Source organism: Pipistrellus kuhlii, unplaced genomic scaffold, assembly GCF_014108245.1.
Source record: "Pipistrellus kuhlii isolate mPipKuh1 unplaced genomic scaffold, mPipKuh1.p scaffold_m20_p_2, whole genome shotgun sequence".
Taxonomy (NCBI): domain Eukaryota; kingdom Metazoa; phylum Chordata; class Mammalia; order Chiroptera; family Vespertilionidae; genus Pipistrellus; species Pipistrellus kuhlii.
The window spans coordinates 166,623,649-166,644,634 of NW_023425515.1; the positions used below are offsets into that span (position 1 = coordinate 166,623,649).

A 20,986-nucleotide genomic window follows, 5' to 3' on the forward strand; every position below is an offset into this window, starting at 1 on the left:
CTCTTAACCACTATATTCAACAGTGTGTAGATAAAATGAAAAAGGAAGAATCAGCTTTTGGGATTATAATTAAATTATTGGGGAAGAAGCAAGAAGGGAGAAAAAAATAGAACTAATAAGATTTACCACCCTATATGTTTTAAACCTTTAGTCTCAAAGCTGGCTAGGCTAAACCCAGCCTCTAAGGCCAGAAGATAACTTGGGGTAGCTCGATTACACCAACAATGGCGACAGCAATATGGATGCTCCTATCACTTAATCTAAAACTACGATCACTTTTTTTGGCTTGTCTAGCTTCCCTTCCCCCGGTTTTGGGAAAAAAATCCCATCCAAATTCTATGTGATTTGTTGAGAATGTCTGTCACATGGCTCTCTCTGCCTAACTGTGGAATGGAAAATAATTCCATTCAAGAGCATTAGATTCCCCTAGACCAGGGGTGGGGAACATCCAGCCCACAAAATCATTTGGTCTGACTTTGCCAAGGCAACCACAGGTGGGACTTGAAGTTCAGTAAATCTAGGAGCTTTTTTCCATAGCAGCATAATTTTATATTATGGGAATTATATTATAAATATCCAAATGGCCCTTGGCAGAAAAAAGGTTCTTCATCCCTGCCCTAGACCAAGAGTGTGCATATATATTTCAAACTGGTATGCATATATAGTCTTTTTCCATGATCATGGCTAGATAGAGTTTGTAGATTTGGCATTGCTACATGGAGAACAGAGTTGAGAATAAAGCCAAGGTAGAGCAAGTGATGGAGAGGCATGAGAGTGTTTAAAGCCCTGTGTTCAGACATACTCAATTACCTTAGACTTCTGTTATATGAGTCTGTAATTCCTGTCCCCTCCTTCAACTTGGTTTGAGTTAGTTTTTTTCACTCATAGACCAAAGAATCTTCACTACCATTCTTCCTTTATCATGGTTAAAAGAAAAAAAAAATTTTAATTTCCAAAGAAATTCAAGTTCAGGCCCAGTCTATGTGTGGGGAAAACAACCTCAGTGGGTTGTTCTAAGGATTAATACATGTGAAGGACTTAAAATTCTGCTTGGTATATGCTAAATGTTAGACAAATGTTGGCTATTATTTACAATATTATAGATTAAAAGACTGAGGCCAGAGAAATTAAGTAAAATATCTAAGGCTATAATTTTACTAAATATAATATTCAAGAGACAGGATTTAAACCCAACTCCTCTATTTCCAGAGCCTTCATTATTAATCATCACATTAATATCTTCAAATATTTCATCACTCAATTCTTTCATACTATCTCTCTAGGTAAAAAGAATTGAAGTCATTTTTACCTATAGGAAGAAGAAAAATGATAATTTGAAGGTCTCAAATTAAACAGTGGCCTGGGTGCTTGCAAAGAAAAGGACAGATGGGTACCTCAGTGCTTGGTCATTTCACAATCCCTACTTTTCTCCTGTCAAATAATGACTGCCAACTTACATGCCCAGCCTAAACCTCTGTCCCGAGTCTCATGCTCATATTTCCAACTGCTTTATTCTATAACTCTACCTGAAAGCCAAAAGTGCTTGAATTTTTTTTTTTTTTATCTTCCCCTGAGGATATTTTTTTCTATTGATTTTCAGAGAGTGGGAGAGAGAGGGAGAGACAAGAGAGAAACACTGATGTGAGAGACACATCGATTGACTGCCTCCCGCATGCCCCAGGATGAGAGCCAGGAGCCTGCAACCGAGGTATGTAGCCTTAGACTGGAAGCAAACCCAGGACCCTTTAGTCTGCAGGCCAATACTCTATCCACTAAGCCAGACCAGCTAAGGCAAAAACAGAACCCTTGACTTTGCTACTCTCTCCAAACTTGTTCCCTTCCTCATCATCTCATCTCATCTAATGCTCCATTAAACCCAGGTGCTCAGACCAAAAAGCCTACACTAAGTCTATTCTTGATTCCTCTCTTGCTATTACCCCTCAAATACAATTAATTAGCAAGTCTTGATGGCTCTTTCATCTCATATATCCTAAATCAAATAATTTCTCACCGTTATATATTCTCACTCACTACTAGTCACCCTAACCTAAGCCACAGTAACTTTGTATAGACTACTGCAACAGCTTTGTAACAGAGATGCCATTTCCACTTTTGCCTCCCACTGTTTTCCACTTAGAAGGCAAAATATGTTTATGTATTTTAAAATATAAATCAGACCACACTTTTATGCTCACATACCATAATACAAAATAAATCTGAACACTTTATGTATGTTAACAAGATTTACATAATCTGGAACTTGCTTACTTCTTATAACTCATTTCCTATCACTCCTCTGTCCTCCACGCACTGGCCTTTCTATTCCTCATTCCAAGCTACATCCCTCTGCCACGAAACCTTTCCCTTTCCTCAAATCTTTGATAATTAGTACTTGCTGAAATCTCAGCTCCTTAGAAAGGCATTCCTAGACTACCCTATCTAAAATAGCCTTCTAAATCCCACTCCCTTCTATTTATCCTTAACTCTTATCACTGCCTTAAGTTTTATTTTCCCTTGTAATGTGTATGTATTTTCCAATTGGAATATAAGCGTTTTATTGAGTTTTATTGAACAAAGAAAACTTCTCCTTATTAAATGGGTGCCAAGAGTTGATGGATGCTATAAAAATCATGTGTGGTAGAGTTTATTAATGACTTGGCAGGCAAGGCTATTGAAATTCAAGATTAAAAGTCAAGGTAAAGCAACTTATCAATAGCCACAAAACAAAGCTAGTTAAATGGCTGAGTGAATTTTACAAAGCCATATCTCTAATTCTAAACACATGCTGCAAGTGTTCTGTGCTTACCTTAAAAATACTGACATGGAACCAGTCATAAAAGCTTCCAGGTGCTCACCAGATGGTGGTGATGGTGGTGGGATACGGGGGAGGGCTACTAAATATGTTAGGGTCCAGCTGTTTAAACTTAACAGCGACTTCTTGAAGCTCTGGACTTAAATATAAGAGCAACAGGTCCAGAATCTAATCATAGTTCATGCCCTCTGGTGGCAGGTAACAAAATAGCACTCATACCAGGAACCACATATTATGGGCCCAACTGCCCACAGTACCATTGTCCTATATAATAATTTTAAGCTTCGTGAAGTTATTAGACTCTATGGCTGTCAAGATGATTCCATGACACTTCCAACTCATTCTCTCCTCCCAGAGATGATTTACGTACATGTACATATACAAATACATATACAGAAATATGTCACTCATTGTACAACCTCGAACATCTCATTTTTCTTTTCTTATTTCTATATTTGTCAGAGGAGGATATTGAATTAAAACAGTGCTTCCAACCTGGGGTTTGGTGACCTATCTCCATGCTACCTCAAGTCTGAGAGAAACAAGAAAGAACTGGAAGAGAGATGTTGAATAAACTGTCTTTTTTTTTAGGAATAAGTGATTGTACTTGGAAAAGATTGTTAGGCTTTCTTTTACCTCTGATAGGACTCTATCACCACTTTGCTGCTACATCCCCATATACAGACTCAAACACAATTCAGGTTAATTTAATTGGAGGTGGGGGTTGTGACTAATCTTGAGATAGTCATAGGTATAGATGGTCTGGCATTACCCAATGCCAGGGGCTTTGCTGCAGAAAAAAGAAGTTTAGTAAATATTGTAAAAATTAACTTTATAAATAAGCATTTAAGCCACCATGGTTGTTACTTCACTCTAAAATTTTGTTTTTGTCTCCTCACCCCCTGACTCCATCCCCACATTTCTATAAACAATTCAAATTTCTGTGACCAGAAAATGAGATATGCATCTTAAAGATTCCCTTTTTTAGTGACCAGCCCTGGAGACTACTTAGCAAATGATAAGGCTGATCAGTGACAGGAACATAAAAGGATTCCTTTCAAGTCAATGTGCCACAAATACACCAGAGCACGTGATCAAGTTTGCTGAGCAGTTTGTACTAGGATCCTAACCTACTTGGCTAGTGGTCTCACAGAGGCCAGCTTCTGCTTTAAATCAATGACTCTCAAACTTGGACACTAGAATCCCCTGGGGAGCGTTAAAGAATACATCAGAAGAACCCCCAGGCATTCTGTTTTAACTGCTCTAAGGCCTACACACTGAGTTCTCTAAATCATTCCAACTAGCAGCCAAGTTTGAGAACTAGTGATCCAGACAGACCTGTTTAGAAGAAACCATCACAGTCTTTAGTATAAAAGATCAGTAAAACAAGGGTATGTGAGAAAAAGGCTGGCAGCATTGAGATAACTTCACTGGTGAATCTTTCTACCTTCCCATTTTCCCCCCTATAGGACTCTGCAAGGGAATAATAATTGTTCCTATGTGAACAGAACACACACATACGCGCATGTACACACACACACACACACACACACACACACACACACACACACCATACAAGATTTTAATGAAGAAGAATGCTCTTCTAGAACAATGCTTCCCAAATATAGACAGACCAATTGCATTAGCATCTCGGGAGAGCCATTTACCATGCAGAATCCCAAGCCCCATTACCTAGAGTTTCTGATTCAGCAACTCTGGGGAGAGGTCCAGAGGAGGCCTGGGGAACATGAACACACACACACACATATATATGTATAGTTACATACATAATTTATTAAGAACTTTATTTTGAAAAATTTTAAACCTAGAAGAAAAATAGCATAACTAGTATGTGAACAACTATGCATCCTTCACTTATATTCAATAACCAACATTTCACCACATTTTATTTCCATATATCTACACACCTTTCCTTTGGACTATGTGAAAATTAGAGACATCATGACACTTCACCCCCAAATATGTCAGTACATTTGTCCTCAAAATAATGACATTCTCCTTTAATGCTACAATATTACCATTCCCAAGAACTTTAATTAAAATATTCTTATTATCCCCAAAATGTTTCTGTTTAATTTTTTAAAATACAGGGTCCAATAAAGAATCACATATTGCATTTGGTTGTCATGTTTCTTTAGACACCATTAATTTACAATAGCTTTGTCATCTTTTGTTTTTCATGAAGAATCTGGGCTAGCTATTTTACCAAATGTCCCACAATTTGGAATTTTTTGTATTGTTTCCTTACAAGTATATTGATGCTAAACATTTTTAACATAAATACTATACAAGTAATGTTGAGTACTTCTCACTGCTTTACTTCAAGAGGCACATAGTGTCAATTTGTCAAACTATTGATGATACTAAATCTGATCAGTTGTTAAGTTGCAGATTTCCTCATTGCAATTCCCCTTTGTAGTTAAGAGGCAATCAGTAGGAAGAACTTTGAGATTATGTGAATATCATATTTTTCAATAAGCTTTTCACCATCTGATTTCAACATTCATTGATTATCCTTCCCTGAATAAATTAAAATGGTAATTTTCTACCATTCCATCTGTATTTTATTAGCTGGCATTCTGTAAAGAAGATGTTTCCCTGAAATTCTTAAAAATTTTTTTTTTTTTTTAATTGATTCCAGAGATGAAGAAAGAGGGAGAGAGAGAGACAGAAACATCAATGATGAGAATCACTGACTAACTGCCTCCTGCATGCTCCAACTGGGAATGGAGCCCACCACTCAGGCATCGAACCTGGGACCCTTCAGCCCACAATGACAGTCTATCCACTGAGTCAAACTCAGTAGGGCTCCCTGCAATTCTTGATATTTTTCTTTATATATCACTAGGACCCATGGATGCTATTACCATTGTTCTTTTATTTTTATTCTTTTTTGACACTCTTTGTTCCAAGTTTGGTAAGAACCCCTTCAAGTTGGCTCCTGTGTCCTTTTGATATGTTCTCATCATTCTTTGAGAATTCTCTCCTGTCATAAAATGTTCTAGAATCATCTTATATATTCTCATCTGCTCAGCCTTAGAATCAGTCATTTCTCCAAAAATCTTGATTCCATTTAGTAGAGAATGTGATTTAGAAACCAAGGTATGCTTATTGCTTCTGAGGTGTCATTGCTTCTAGGCCTTTTCAATAAACCGAACTTGGGGGGAAAATAAATATATATATATATATATATATATATATATATATATATATGACATATGATTATTATATTAGCTTTATTAACTCAAAAGAATGTCACAATGGCACAGTAAACTTACTTTTGTCCAGCCCTGTACATAAATGATTTGAATTGAAGGCATCTTAATTTTATTTATTTATTTTTTAAAATATATTTTATCGATTTTACACAGAGAGGAATTGAGAGGGATAGAGAGTTAGAAATGTCGATGAGAGAGAAACATCAACCAGCTGCCTCTTGCACACCCCCCACTGGGGATGTGCCTGCAACCAAGGTACGTGCCCTTGACTGGAATCGAACCCGGGACCTTTCGGTCAGCAGGCTGACGCTCTATCCACTAAGCCAAACCAGTTTCGGCTGAAGGCATCTTAATTTTAAAGTTAAGAGTTCATACAGATAACTCCAATTCAAATTATATATTGCAAGGTCATTCATCTGCCATTCTATATTTGTATCTTATTTACTCATTTGCTATATCTTTAATACATACAAACCCATTAACATTAAGAAAAAGTCAGAATAAGTTCCACTTTTTCTTTAAAATATGCCCCATTAAAAGTATACTGAGAAGATTCTGTGTTCAAATTATTTGAATTAATTCCTTTTTCAATGTGGTTATGATGTCTATTATATCCACAATTCAGTTTGTTTCTGTTTGTAGTCAATTTTAAAATATGCTTCATTCATCTTTTTTAATTTTATTAAGCAAAAACACTTACATTTCAAAAATCAAAAGAATATAAAAGGATATTCTCAGAGAAGTCTCATTCTCCTTCCTATAGTTTTTACTGTTTTCTTACTCCCAATAGATTGTGACCTTTTCATTATTTTCTGGTGTAATATTCCAGTGCTTTTTATAAACCGTGTCTGTAAAAATATATTTTCCTGCATGTTATACATGTGTATGTGCATATATGCATATGCTTTCCCTTTCTCAAAAACAAATAGCATTAAGTACATTTACACTGTTGTGCAACCATGACCACCATTCATTTCCGATATTTTTTCATCTTCCCTACCCAAAACTCTGTATCTATTATTATTATTATTTTTTTAAAATATATTTTATTGATTTTGTACAGAGAGGAAGGGAGAGAGATAGATAGTTAGAAACATCGATGAGAGAGAATCATCCATCAGCTGCCTCTTGCACACCCCCTACTGGGGATATGCCCGCAACCAAGGTACATGCCCTTGACCGGAATCGAACCCGGGACCCTTCAGTCCCCAAGCCGACGCTCTATCCATTGAGACAAACCGGTCTCGGCGAAACTCTGTATCTATTAAACAATAACTTCCCATTTCCCACTTTCCTCCCAGATCCTGGCAACCACAATGTTATTTTCTGTTTTTTGTGAATTTCTCAATTTTAAATGGAATTATATAATTTTGTCCTTTGTGACTGGCTTGAAATAAGTGACTTAGCAAAATGTCTTCATGGTTCATCCACACTATAGCATGCGTCACAATTTCTTTCCTCTTAAAGGCTGAATAATATTCCACTCTATGTATATACCACATTTTGTTTATTCATTCTTCTGCTGAGGAACACTAGGGTTTCTTTGATCTTTTTAAACTGTGAATAATACAGCTAAACGTAGATATAAAAAATATTGGCTTGGGTCCTGCTTTCATTATTTTGCCTATATATCCTAAAGTAGAATTTGTGAATCATATAATAATTCTATTTTAAAATTTCTGAGGAACTGCTATGTTTTCATAGTGGCTGCACCATTTTACATTCCCCATTAGCAATACACAAAAGTTGCAATTTCTTCACATCCTCACCAACATTTGTGACTCTATTTATTTGATAATAAGCAACAATCCTAATGGGTGTGAAGTGCTTTTTTCATTGTGGTTTTGATTTGCATTTTCCTCATTATTAGAGATTTGAGCATCATTTTAAAATTTTATTTTTATTGAATTTATTGGGCTGACATTGCTTAATAGAATTATATAGGTTTCAAGTGTAAAATTCTATAATACATAATCTATATATGGTATTGTTTTCACCACCAAAAATCAAATCTCCTATCTCCATTTATCTTCCCAACCCTCCTCTCCCTCTTGTAATCACCATACTGTTATCTGTGTCTATGGTATTTTTTTTTTTTTTTACTTAATCCCTTCACCTTTTTCACCTGGCCCCTAACCATCCTCCCCTCTGACAGCTGTCAGTCTGTTCTCTGTATTTATGAATCTTTCTATTTTGTTCATTAGATTCCACATATAAGTGAAATCACATGGAATTTTTCCTTCTCTGGCTTGCTTATTTCAGTTAGCATAATACTCTTCAGGTCCATCCATGCTATTGCAAAAAAGATTTCCTTCCTTTTTTTTATGGCTTAGTATTCCATTGTGTAAAATTTACCACAGCTTTTTTTCCCCCTTAAATATATATTTTATTGATTTCAGAGAGGAAGGGAGAGAAAGAGAGAGATAGAAACATCAATGATGACAGGGTATCGGCTTCCTCTTGCCTACCCCCAACGGGGATTAAGCCTGAAACCCGAGCATGTGCCCTTGACCGGAATCAAACTAGGGACCCTTCAGTCCGGAGGCCTATGCTCTATCCACTGAGTCAAACTGGCTAGGGCTACCACAGCTTTTTTTTTTTTATCCACTCATCTACTCCCAGAAAAAAACAAAAAAACAAAAAACACTTTACTTTGCCATTATGAATTATTTTAATATGTTGAATTCTAATTGTTAATATTTTATTTAAGATTTTTAAAACAACATTCATACATGACTGTGTGTTATACGTGCTGAAATCAAGTTTATATATCAAAGTTCCACCTGCCTTATAAAAAGTAGTTGGTGTTTCCCTATTTTTTATTTTATTTTTTTGATTTTTAAATATATTTTTATTGGTTTCAGAGAGGAAAAGAGAGGGGGAGAGAGAAACATCAATAATGAGAGAATCAGCCAAAAAAGGTTTGGCTCAGGGGTAGAGTGTCGGTCTGTGGACTGAAAGGTCCCAGGTTCGATTCCCGTCAGGGGCATGTACGTTGGTTGCGGGCACATCCCCAGTAGGGGGTGTGCAAGAGGCAGCTGGTCGATGTTTCTCTCTCATCGACGTTTCTAGCTCTCTCTCTCTCTCTCCCTTCCTCTCTGTAAAAAATCAATAAAATATATTTTAAAAAAATAATGAGAGAATCATTGATTGGCTTTTTTCTAGTACGCTCCCTACTGAGCCCACGACCCAGGCATGTGCCCTTGACTGGAATTGAACCCAGAACCCTTTAATCCAAAGGCTGACACTCTATCGATGGAGCCAAACAAGCCAGGGGCTACTTAAAAAATAAAAAAAAATTATTTGAGAGAGAAAAGAAATGGGGAGGGAAAAGAGACATTGATTTGTTGTTCCACTTATTCATGCATTCACTGGTTGATTCTTATATGTACCCTGACCGAGAATTGAGCCCGCAACCCTGGCTTATGGGAATGATCAACTAAGCCAAGTACCTGGGAATTAAGTCTTCAATTGAGATTATTTTATCCTTTTTTCAACTTTTTCCTGAGTTTGGAAAATTCTATTTTCACATCTTTTATGTGATTTACATTGTACATTTCTAGTTTGACTATGATTCAATGTATTTCCTATCTGTCAATACTTGTTTAATTGAATTTGAGTTATACAACAGCTTTCCTCTGTCTAGTCATTGATTTAAGCAGGAGGATTTTCAATAGTTAAAATAGTTTTACCTTTATTTTCTTTTTTTTCACATGGAAACTTTTTACAGATGTTGACTGCTGTTTACTAATCATTTAAAGTGTCATATTTTCCTGGACCAGCAAAAACAGAAGGTTCTGTTTTGGCAGGGATCTAGAGTATTTCTGTTAGCATAGGGAAATATAGTTTCTTTAGTAGATGAGCCGGTTTGGGCTGGGATAGGAGGGTTGGTATATTTTTTGATTTTATGATTCTCTTTTGTTCCTGTATATATTGCTACTCCTTTTTTTCCTTCAGAATTATGTGTCCTTTCCCACCCAAAGTAGTTATCTTCCCAAGACTGCTCTCTCTAGTTCTTTACACTTTCAATTCACTCTCTTCCTTCTGCTTCCCCAATAGCCACTGCTCTAATCCAATAGGTTTTAGCTGTGTTCTCAGTATTTCCCTCTCTGAATGGGACTATATTTCTCTGGGGTGATTTTTTTAGCTAGGTAAAACCCCCACTGTCCTATTTTTTAAATGCATTTACCACCTATATAAAACACTTCCTTTTGGTATGGATCTGTTACTGACTGTACTGGTTTCAGATATTTTTATCTGAATATTTAGTTTAACATGTAATTGAAATTTGTGATATTCCTGACTCCTACTTATATTTGGACATGAGTTATGGGTGGTTTGATTATTCTCCTATTTGATCTGTACATTTCTAGAGAACTTGTGGAAATATTTTTATTTTTATGATCATCACCATCCCTAGGACCTTATATTTTTAATAGTCTCTCAAGATACTTCTAAATAGTGATTCATAAAGTAGGTGAGAAAAATCTAATACCATGCAGTTATAAAAAGGATTGAAGTATGTCTCCAAACTATTTACTAAGAAGTCATTTTTAGGACATATCATTAAATGAAAGAAAAGAAGTTGAGAAAAGTATGCATAAAATGCTGTCCTTTATATAAGAGGGTGGAGGTTACATATCTATGTATGTACACCCTCATGCACACACAGATATATTTGTTTATATTTTTAAAATTGGAGTTTAAACCATAAAAGTCAAAGAAACTGGTTACCTATGGCAAAGAAAAGAAATAGGATGATGGGAATCTCTCTGAATATACTTTATTTTATAGATTTGACTTTAAGAACAATGTATATCGTTTATGTAGTTATAAAGCAACATTTTAAAAAAGCAATTAAAATTTTTTTTATTGATGTCAGAGAGAAAGGGAGAGGGAGAGATAGAAATATCAATGATGAGAGAGGTTCAACTGATCGGCTTCCTCCTGCATGCCCCACACTGGGGATTGAGCCCACAACCCAGGCATGTGCACCGATACTCAACCACTGAGCCACACTGGCCAAGCTAAAAAAGCAATCTTTAAATATTAAAAATTAAACAAGTGAATCTAAGTTTATATCAAGTTGGTGGCATGGCCACCTAGAGAAAAACTAATGCAAATGACCTTATAACATCATTAGACTTTCCCGAGGGTAAGACAAAAAATTACAAAAAACTCAAACATTGTTTAGGTCTCATAATGGTGGTAGTGTTGGTGTGGTTATTCTGAGACTTGTATATATGTATTGTAGGATAAAACTAATAATTTTTAGTGACATGGAAAACTAGAGTTTTGCAGTGGTACAAAGGCAATACAGATTTAAGAGACTGAAGATAAAATCAGTAAAAAAACAAATGTCCTGAATTTTAGTAGGAAGTATTAATATAAACTAATGACTTTATTATCCTAATAAAAAAGATGCTGCTCCTACCTCTCAATACCAAAAAGACCTAGAAAGAATGATCATCTCAACAGCACTGAGCACTCTAGTGCTTAGATTATAGTCTCTAAATACCGCCTCCCTCTAAAAGGAGCCTAGGCACCTAAAAGAAATAGCCAATTCTTTATTTGGGCCAAGAAATGTACAAGATGAGCAAGGAACATTTTAAATTCCAAAAATCCAAGAGAGCTATCAAATAATAAAGAATCAGAGACAATTTGATGAAGCTCATGAGTCCAAAGATGGGATACTTCAAGAATCAATAAAAACAATTAGTGCAATGAAGTGAAACATATCAAATATGTATGAATCCTTGAGTTAATGATACCAAACAGCAACAATAAAATCCTCCTTATACATTTTTTAGAGAATATTAGTAAAGCAATTAATTATTTTGAAAATGGGTAAGTAAAAGAATCAAGCATTTAAACCATCTTTCTTACATGAATTATGCTTAAGGATAACCAAATAATTGATTAAAGTTTATTTTAATAGGTACAGTCCACTTAATTTATATGGATGGAATTAATGGTAAGGTTACAATTCCCCATTTTGCATGATAAATTGACAAATTTAATCAGAAGTCAGCAAACTATAGCCAGCAGGCAACGCCATCCATTTTGTAAATAAAGTGTTACTGGAACACAGCTTGCCCATTTGCTTATGTATTGTCTATAGCTGCTTTGGCATTACAAAGATAAAGTTAAGTAGCTGCAATAGAGAATCCAAGGCCCCACGAAGTGTAATATTTACTATTTGACCCGTTAAGAAAAATTGGGAAGCCCAGATCGAGACCACAAGCAGTAATGACTACTACATTATAAAAATGAGGACAATCAGACCAAAAACCTTCCTAATAGAAGTAAACACCACCATCTATAAAATATTCTTAGGAAAAACTGAACCTGAACATGATCAAGCTTCTAGATCTAGCTACCAATTTCTAGGAAAGAGGATAGAGAAACATGTTAAATGATACTTTAGAGATACAATCAGCAAAATCTAATTATGGAAAAATTTGAAGACAAAAGACTTAGATTTTTCAACACATAAATTGCTAGAAAAAAAAACCTGAGAGGAAAATCCAAAGATTAAAAGATGCTTAAGGGACTTATCAATCAACTGCAATATGTGGATCTTATTTGAATCCTGATTCAAAGAAACTGTAGTGTGTGTGTGTGTGTGTGTGTGTGTGTGTGTGTGAGAGAGAGTGAGAGAAAGAAAACAGAGAAAATTTAAATACTGAGTAAAAAATTTGTTGATATTGAAAAGTATCATTAATTTATTTATGTGATATTATTATAATTGTATTTAAAATTATATATATTAAGTATTTAATGACAAATACTATGGGTGATTGAGCAGAAGAAGGCAGGGAATATGTAAAGATATAGATAAAACTATCAAGGATAAAGGATACACGGACATTCACAGTGCTATTCTTTCTACCTTTGTATACATTTGAAATTTTACATTACAAATAATTTTTTTAATTGGGGAAAATGCTAAATAACTACCCGGGGAATGCTTTCAAACAATACATGTTCTCTAATGCTCAATTAATGTAGCACAACCTCCTGATGGGACATAGCCCTTATATAACCCATAACCCATCTCTCTCTATCCTCCATTGAGACTCACTGCAATAATGATTCATAATGACTGAAAAGATGGGCTAAATCTCTCATGCATATTAAGGCAAAAGAAGAAAAAGATGAATCTGATCTTAAGGAGAAAAATCTAGTGAGGTTATCAGTTTAAGTAAAATAATACATTTTACTGAATAATTAATTAAAAGTGAGAAAATCCCAGGACCAAGTGAGAATTTAGGGGAAAGGAGATAAGGGACCCTTCTTATGGTCATCCTTTCTATTGGGAGGTTACCCTCTGACTTCTTGTTATTATTGTAGAATTTGTTAAAAGCTCTATGGTTTTTTGAAGCAGATTAAACGGCAAGACCTCCTTCCATTCTGTCCATCAGGGTAAATGGGAACTGACAAAGAAGGATGAAGGGTATGGCTTTTGTTAGAAAAAGGAGAGTTTGAGAGATGCTTGAATATTATAAGTTAAGGCAGAGATGGAGATGTCCAGATTTTACAGCTCATTTACTTTGGGTGGGCCTTTTCTTTTGGACCATATGAAAAAGAAAAGGCAGGCAGGGGACCCTAAGCTTTCCCATAATGGGATGTACAATTTTGGGAAGATAAATTGGTTAAAGAGGACTTGGGTCTAATTACTCACCCAGAGGGGGCTGCAGCATACCCCCATTCTTCTCACAGTTCCCAATAGGCTGGATTTCAGTTGAGTCAACCAGCCGCCAGAAGTCATTCTTGTTGTCGCTGCCATCAAGGCGAAGGCGGAGGCGAGCTCCTGTTAGTCCCACTACTGTAGCAATACAGGTAGATGTGGTGTTCCTGGGATCCTGTGCCTCTAATTTCATGCTGATCTTGAACTCGTTGCTTGGAGGTGTGTAGGACTGAGGAGAACAAGCCATGGGGATTAGGCAGACTAAGGTTAAGTGGCATTTTCAGTAAGGATATTAGATGGAACCTGAAAATTTATGCCTTGGACTCAAAGTGGTTACAGCTTGACCAGGGACAAACCACTGTGAATTATTCCCTAATACGTAGGAAGATTTACATGCAAAAGAAACACTGGAAGGTAAGAACAAGGGGAAAAAATTACTTTCCACTGAAGCATCAAAATATTGACTCACACTAGTAAGAAAAGGATAAGAGTGCCTCAAATGGTCCTTACTTAATACTCTCATTCTATCTTCTCCAACTCCCTAATTCTCTAGGTCCTCATGTTTTCTTTTTAGAAACTATACAATTTACCTATTATATACTAAGTGTCTCTTCATGAAGTGATGTATATTGCTTTGTAAACCCAGCACACAGACTAACTATGGGGGAGAGGGGATCAATTTTTTTCTTATTTTGACATTGATGTATAAATCAATTTATATCTTTAAAAACAATTTTAATTTTATAATTCATATAAAATATACACTTTGGTAAATCTTGACATATGGATACATCCATGACACCATATACATACATACACACACACACACACACACACACACACACACATATATTTACTGAATATATACACACACACACACACACCTTTGAAACCATCACCACAATCAAGATGATGAACATGGACATGTCCTTTCATGTCCCTTTATAATCCTTGTCTAGTCCTTCCCAGATCCCTGTTTCTGGACAAATACTGATCTACTTTCACTGTACACTGAGTTGCGTTTTCTAGTCTTTAATGTAATTATAGAGAATATATTCTTTTTTTTTTTTGTCCAGCTTCTTTGACTCAGCCAACTATTCTGATATTTATCCATATTGTTAAATGTATCAGTAATTCATTTTTGTTTTTGTTTTTAAAGACTTTTTTAGAGCAGCTTTAGGTTTATAACAAAACTGAGAGGAAGATTCAGGGATTTCCCATATACACCCTGTCCCCACACATGAATAGCTTCTCCTATTGTGGCATTCCCCACCACAGTGGTACATTTATTAAAATTGAAGAATCTACATTGATACATCATAATTTCTCAAAGCACGCAGTTTACAACATGGTTCTCTCTTGGTGTTGTACATTGGGTTTGTTAAAAGGTATAATGACATATAGCTATCATTATAGATACATGATCTGTAAATATTATCTCCCATTTGTGGGTTGTCTTTTTACCGTTTCAATAGTGTCTTTGGAAGCACGAAAGCAGTTAATTTTGTCTATCAAGTTTCACCTCTATTGTTTGTGGTTTTGGTGCCATATCTAAGAAATCATTGCCTAGACCCATGGTTGGCAAACTGCGGCTCGTGAGCCACATGCGACTCTTTGGCCCCTTGAGTGTGGCTCTTCCACAAAATACCACGGCCTGGGTGAGTCTATTTTGAAAAAGTGGCATTAGAAGAAGTTTAACTTTAAAAAATTTGGCTCTCAAAAGAAATTTCAATTGTTGTACTGTTGATATTTGGCTCTGTTGACTAATGAGTTTGCTGACCAAGACCTAGACCAAGATTTATTCCTGTTTTCTTCTAAGAGTGTTATAGTTTTAGCTCTTACATTCATTCATGTCTATCATACACTTGGAGTCAATTTTCATATATGGTGTGGAGGATGGGTCCGACTTCATTCTTTTGTATATGGATATCCAGTTTTCCCCATATGAGTTGTTGAAAATATCACTGAACTGTCTTGGCATCTTTGTCCAAAGTCAATTGAACATAATGTATGGGTTTATATCTAATCCACTGATCTATATGTCTATCTTTATGTCAGTACCACCATGTCTTAAGTTCTGTTGATTTGTAGTAAGTTTTGAAACCAGGAAATAGAAATAATCTACCTTTGTTCTCTTTTTTCATATAATTGGCTATTCTGGGTCCCTTGTATTTCTATGTGAATTTTTAGAGTCAACTTGTCAACTTCTACAAAGTAGGCATCTGGAATTTGATAAGAAGTACATCAAATCAATAGATCAATTTGGAGAGTATTGCTGTAAGCTATGTGGTTTGCCAATATTTTCTCCAAGTCTATGGCTTATATTTTCATTCTCTTATCATTATCTTTTGAAGAGCAGAAGTTCTTAATTTTGATAGTCTACTTTATAAATTTTTAATGGTCATGCTTTTGGTAAGCTATTTTCTAAAGTTTTCTTTATATAATTTCACATATTTTTAATTCATTCATAGATATTAATTTTTCCTGCTATTGTAAATGGAAATTTCTCTTTCATTATATCTTTATTGAATTACTTTCCACCACTGAGTAAAATGTTGGCTTTAGTACTGAGGTACAAATACTGTGCAAGTTAAGAACATATTATTCAATTCCAGCCAAGACCGGTTTGGCTCAATGGATAGAGCGTCGGCTTGGGGACTGAAGGGCCCCGGGTTCGATTCCGGTCAAGGGCATGTACCTTGGTTGCGGGCATATTCCCAGTAGGGGGTGTGCAAGAGGCAGCTGATCGATGACTCTCTCTCATTGATGTTTCTAACTATCTATCTCCCTTCCTCTCTGTACAAAATCAATAAAAATATATTTTTAAAAAAAGGGCAAAATCAAAACCACTTGTTTTAAAAAAAAGAATATATTATTTAATTCCTAGTTAACTTAGTGATTTTTATTTTTGTTCAATAGTATGTTGAAGTTTTCTGCCAAACTATTTTCCAAAGTAACTGAACCATTTTACATTTTCACCAATTGTTTATGACCATCCTATTTGCACCATAACCTTGCAACTAGTAGGTAAGGTCAGTCTTCCCATATATTTTTTTCAGTTTTTGTTCTAATTTTTCAGTCTGGATTGCTTTTCTTTTATTTGGCCTGGTCTCATTGGTAGAACACTGCTGAATAGAAGTAGCAAGAACAATCATTGTCTTGTTCCTGACCTTAAGGAAAAAGCATTTTATGTGATGTTATCTGTAGATTTTTCATAGATGTCCTTTGATGTTTAGGATTTTAAAAAATTCCTTCTATTTCTTGTTTGCTGAGTTTTTATTAATGGACACTGAATTCTTTGCATCTATTTAGATAATCTTATTTTTTCCTTCATAGTGTGTTCATGTGGTCAATTACACTGATTGATTTTTGAATGTTAAATCTACCTTGATTCTTGAAACTAAACTCCAGTTGTCATGATTTATTTTTACATATTGTTTGATTCAATTTTCTAAAATTTTGTTTAGAATTTGTACATGTATTTTATGTGGGATGTAACTCTGTAAGTTTTCTTTTCTATCAATGTTGGCCTGGTTTTGGTATCAGAATAATGCTTGCCTCATATAATGAGACAAAAGGTATTCCCTTCTCTTAAACATTCTAAAAGAGTCTATGTAGAATTTGCATTATTTTTTCCCTTAAATGTTTGAAACAATTCACTGGTGGAGTCATCTAGACTTGGAATATTCTAAATATTTTAGATCTGTGGCAGAAATAGTGCTGTTTATATTTCCTATCTCCTTAAGTGACCTTTGGTAATTTTTATCATTCATGAAATTATCCATTTCATTTAAATGGTCAAACTTAAAGGCATAAGTTTGTTCATAGTATTCACTTAATATGTCTTTATAGATTCAATAATAATGTTACCTCCTTTAGTTTGATATTAGTTACTAGTTTTCTCTTTTCATTCTTGATCAACTAGCCAGAAGTTTATCTTATTGCAAAAATCAGCTGTAGGTTTCAATGATTTTTTTCTATTATTTTTCTGGTATATATTTGATTGATTTAAGCTCTAATCTTGATTTTATGCTCTTTTTTTCCCCCTTTGCTTAATTTGGGGTTAATTATTCATTTTTCCTAGTTTTTTAAAGTAGGAGCTATATGAAACTATTCTTCTTTTTGAATATAAATGTTTAGTGCTAGAAATTTCTCCCTAAAAACTACTTTGGCATCATACCACAAATTCTTAAATGTTCTTTCATTTTCATTTAACTGAAAATACTAATGTTCCTAAATACCTATATGGGTATTTAAAAATGTGATTCTTAGTTTCCAAATATTTGGGGGTCTTCCAGATAACTTTCTGCTATTGATTTTTAATTTATTTCCAACGCATCAGAGAATATATTTCTTATTATTTAAATCCCTTTAACTTTATCAAGCCTTATTGTATAGTCCAGAATATAGTCTAACCTGGAAAATGTTTTGTGTGCACTTGAAAAGAATGCATATTCTATTGTCGTTAGAGAGTATCAATCAGGTTACCTCTATTGTTTGTGGTTTTGGTGCCAAAAGTTGGCTAATAGTGTTGTTTGAATCTTAGATACTTGCTTATTTTCTATCTACTTGTTCTCTAATCATAGGAAAGTTATTAAAAGTCTGACTGCAGATAAATTTTAGACTTATTTATGTCTTCATATAATTTTTTGCTTCATCTAAGGAATCTGACCTCTTAATACATACTATAAAATTCCTTCTTTATCCATGGTAATATTCTTTGCTCTGAAATATACATTCATATTAATATGGTCAATGTCAGCATGGTATATAATTTTACTTTCAACCTATCTGTGCCTTTCTTTCTAAAGTGTAGTTTCTTGCAAGCAGTATATAATTGTGTCTTGCTTTTTATTTAATGTGATAAGTTCAGCCTTTTAATTGGGACATTTAGACCTTTTATAATCACTTGGATTATTGATATGGTTGGATTTAATTCCACTATATTGCTAATTGTTTTCTATTATTTTAATGGTTGCTTTGGGGTTTATAGTAAACACATTTAACTTATCAGCCTATCTTGCAATAATACTATACTACTTCATGTATATGAATCTTATCAATATTATACTTAGAATTTCTCTTGGCATTTAAGTTATTGTTATCATACATTTTACTTATACAAATTTTAATTATCTTTATAATGCAATATTACTGTTGTTTATACAATTGCTTTTAGAGAGATTTAAGTAATAATAAAAAAACTATGTCTTTACTTTTGTAATTATAATTTCCAGTGATTTTCTTTGTATAGTTCTATAATTTCACCTAGTATCATTTTCCTTCTGCTTGATGGACTTCCTTTAACATTTCTTATAGTGGGTTTCCTGGTAAATTCATTCAGCTTCTGGATGTCTAAAAATACCTTTATTTTGCCTTTGGTTTTTGGAAGACATTTTTGCTGAATATAGAATTCTAGGTTGACAGTTTTTCTTTTGATACGTTAAAGATGTTACTCAACTTCCTCCTTGCTTGCATTGTTTCAAACAAGAAAATATAATGTCTTTCATACCTTAGTTTCCCTGTATGCAAAAAAATTAACTTTATGGCTGCTTTTAAGATGTTCTCTTATCACTGATTTTAAGCATTTATGATATGCTTTAGTGTAGTTGTCTTCTTTGTTTTCTTTTTTCTTTCTTTTTTTGTCATTGAACTTCTTAGATTTGTAGATTAATACTGGTAGTTTTAATAAATTTTTGAAAGTTTTTAGCCATTATATCTCCAAATATTTTTCTGTCCCCTTCTATCCTTTAGGCATTAAAATTACATGGTCTATGAAGTTATCACATAAACTTGGAAGTCATCCTATGGCTCATTAATGTTCTTTTCATCTTTTCAAGATTCTTGTGTGTGTGTGTGTGTGTGTGTGTGTGTGTGTGTGTTTCATTCGAAATCCACCAATATTTTCTCCTGACATTAATATCATCCAGTGTGTTTTTATTTTGTACATAGTAGTACAATATGAGTCTTTAAATATCTTCCATGTTCCCTGCTAAACTTTTGAATATAACTTTTATGTTTTTGCCTGCTATTCTAAGATTTCATAGGTTCTAAGTCAGTTTATTGATTGATTATAATATTTTGCACATTATTGATTACTATATTTTCCAGACACTTTACATATCTGGCTTGATCAGATACCAGACACTGTGAATTTTACCTGCTGGGTACTAGATATACATTTCTTATTGTTGACATTATTACAGACGTCTCCCATCTCCCTGCTGCCCTCCTTCGGGTGCTAGATATTTTTGCATTCCCTTCTGTGGTTTGTTCCTAGGTGCAACTAAGTTACTTGGAAATGATTTGATCATTCTGAGTTTTGCTTTATGATTTTCTTGGCGGGCTCAGAACAGTGCTCACTTTAAGGCTAATTATTTACCACTATTGAGCAATATTTTTCCTGAGTATTCCACCCAATGCCATGTGAACTGAGATTTCCCAATCTAGTTGGTGGGATCAGGGGCTATTCCTAGCCTAGTGTGAGTGCCAGGATCTATTCCATTTAAACCTTTCAGATGGTTTTTCCCTTGGCTTTGGGTAGTTGCCTCACATGCACATATTGAACAACAGTACTTTGCTGAATACTTGAAGGGAGATTTCTGCACATTTCTGTTGTTTGCTTTTTGCACAGCTTTCTTCTCTCTGGCAATGCGTTCTGAAAATTCTAGCCACCTTGGTTTCCTGGACTCTCAGTTCCATATCCTCAAATTACAGAGTTCTGGGCTCAATCTTGAGTCACCTTCCCTGGGCCATGGTCTCAAAACTCTCTTAAGGTAGTAAGCTGGGAAATCATAAGGGGCTCCATCTTTTAGAGATCACTGTGGTTGGTTGCTTGATTTTCAGTTACTTGAAAACCAGTTTAATATGTTTTGTCTTTTAAAAAATTATTTTAGATGGGAACATAAATTTAGCCCCTATTATTTCAAATGAGCAGAAGCCCTGAATCATACTTTTATTTAGAGCATAGATAAGATTCAAACTCAAAGTAAAATGTTGACAGTTTGAGGAAATAATCATTAGTAACAGAGGGAGATATAAATTGCTCTGTTTAGCAGCAGTACAGAATTTGCTTATTAGTCTTATCATGTACAGGTATAGTTAATATCATCTATGCGTTGTGTGGAGCACTTAATTCTGTGTGGGAAGCTCTGAATGGCCTCTGCTGAGCTCTTTCAAACACTCCCCCTACCCTGATGGGACTCAGAACCAGTATTTTTATGAAAAAAAATGACTGTGGCAGGG

General features: G+C 34.7%; 1 protein-coding gene across 31 annotated transcripts in view; it reads right to left on the reverse strand.

The window, feature by feature from the left end:
* The window catches only part of SCMH1 (Scm polycomb group protein homolog 1), a 123,639-nt gene that overhangs the window by 55,905 nt on the left and 46,748 nt on the right, over positions 1-20,986 (reverse strand). For 27 of the 31 annotated variants that reach the window (XM_045584685.1, XM_045584682.1, XM_045584669.1 and 24 more), the window contains one exon: positions 13,736-13,970. In XM_045584685.1, the coding sequence (XP_045440641.1) occupies positions 13,736-13,934 (199 nt within the window). In that variant the 5' untranslated portion in view covers positions 13,935-13,970. Of the gene's footprint in view, positions 1-3,448; positions 3,468-4,504; positions 4,551-13,735; positions 13,971-20,986 lie in introns of those variants that run through there. The other 4 variants (XM_045584676.1, XM_045584686.1, XM_045584680.1 and 1 more) reach the window with 3 other exon arrangements.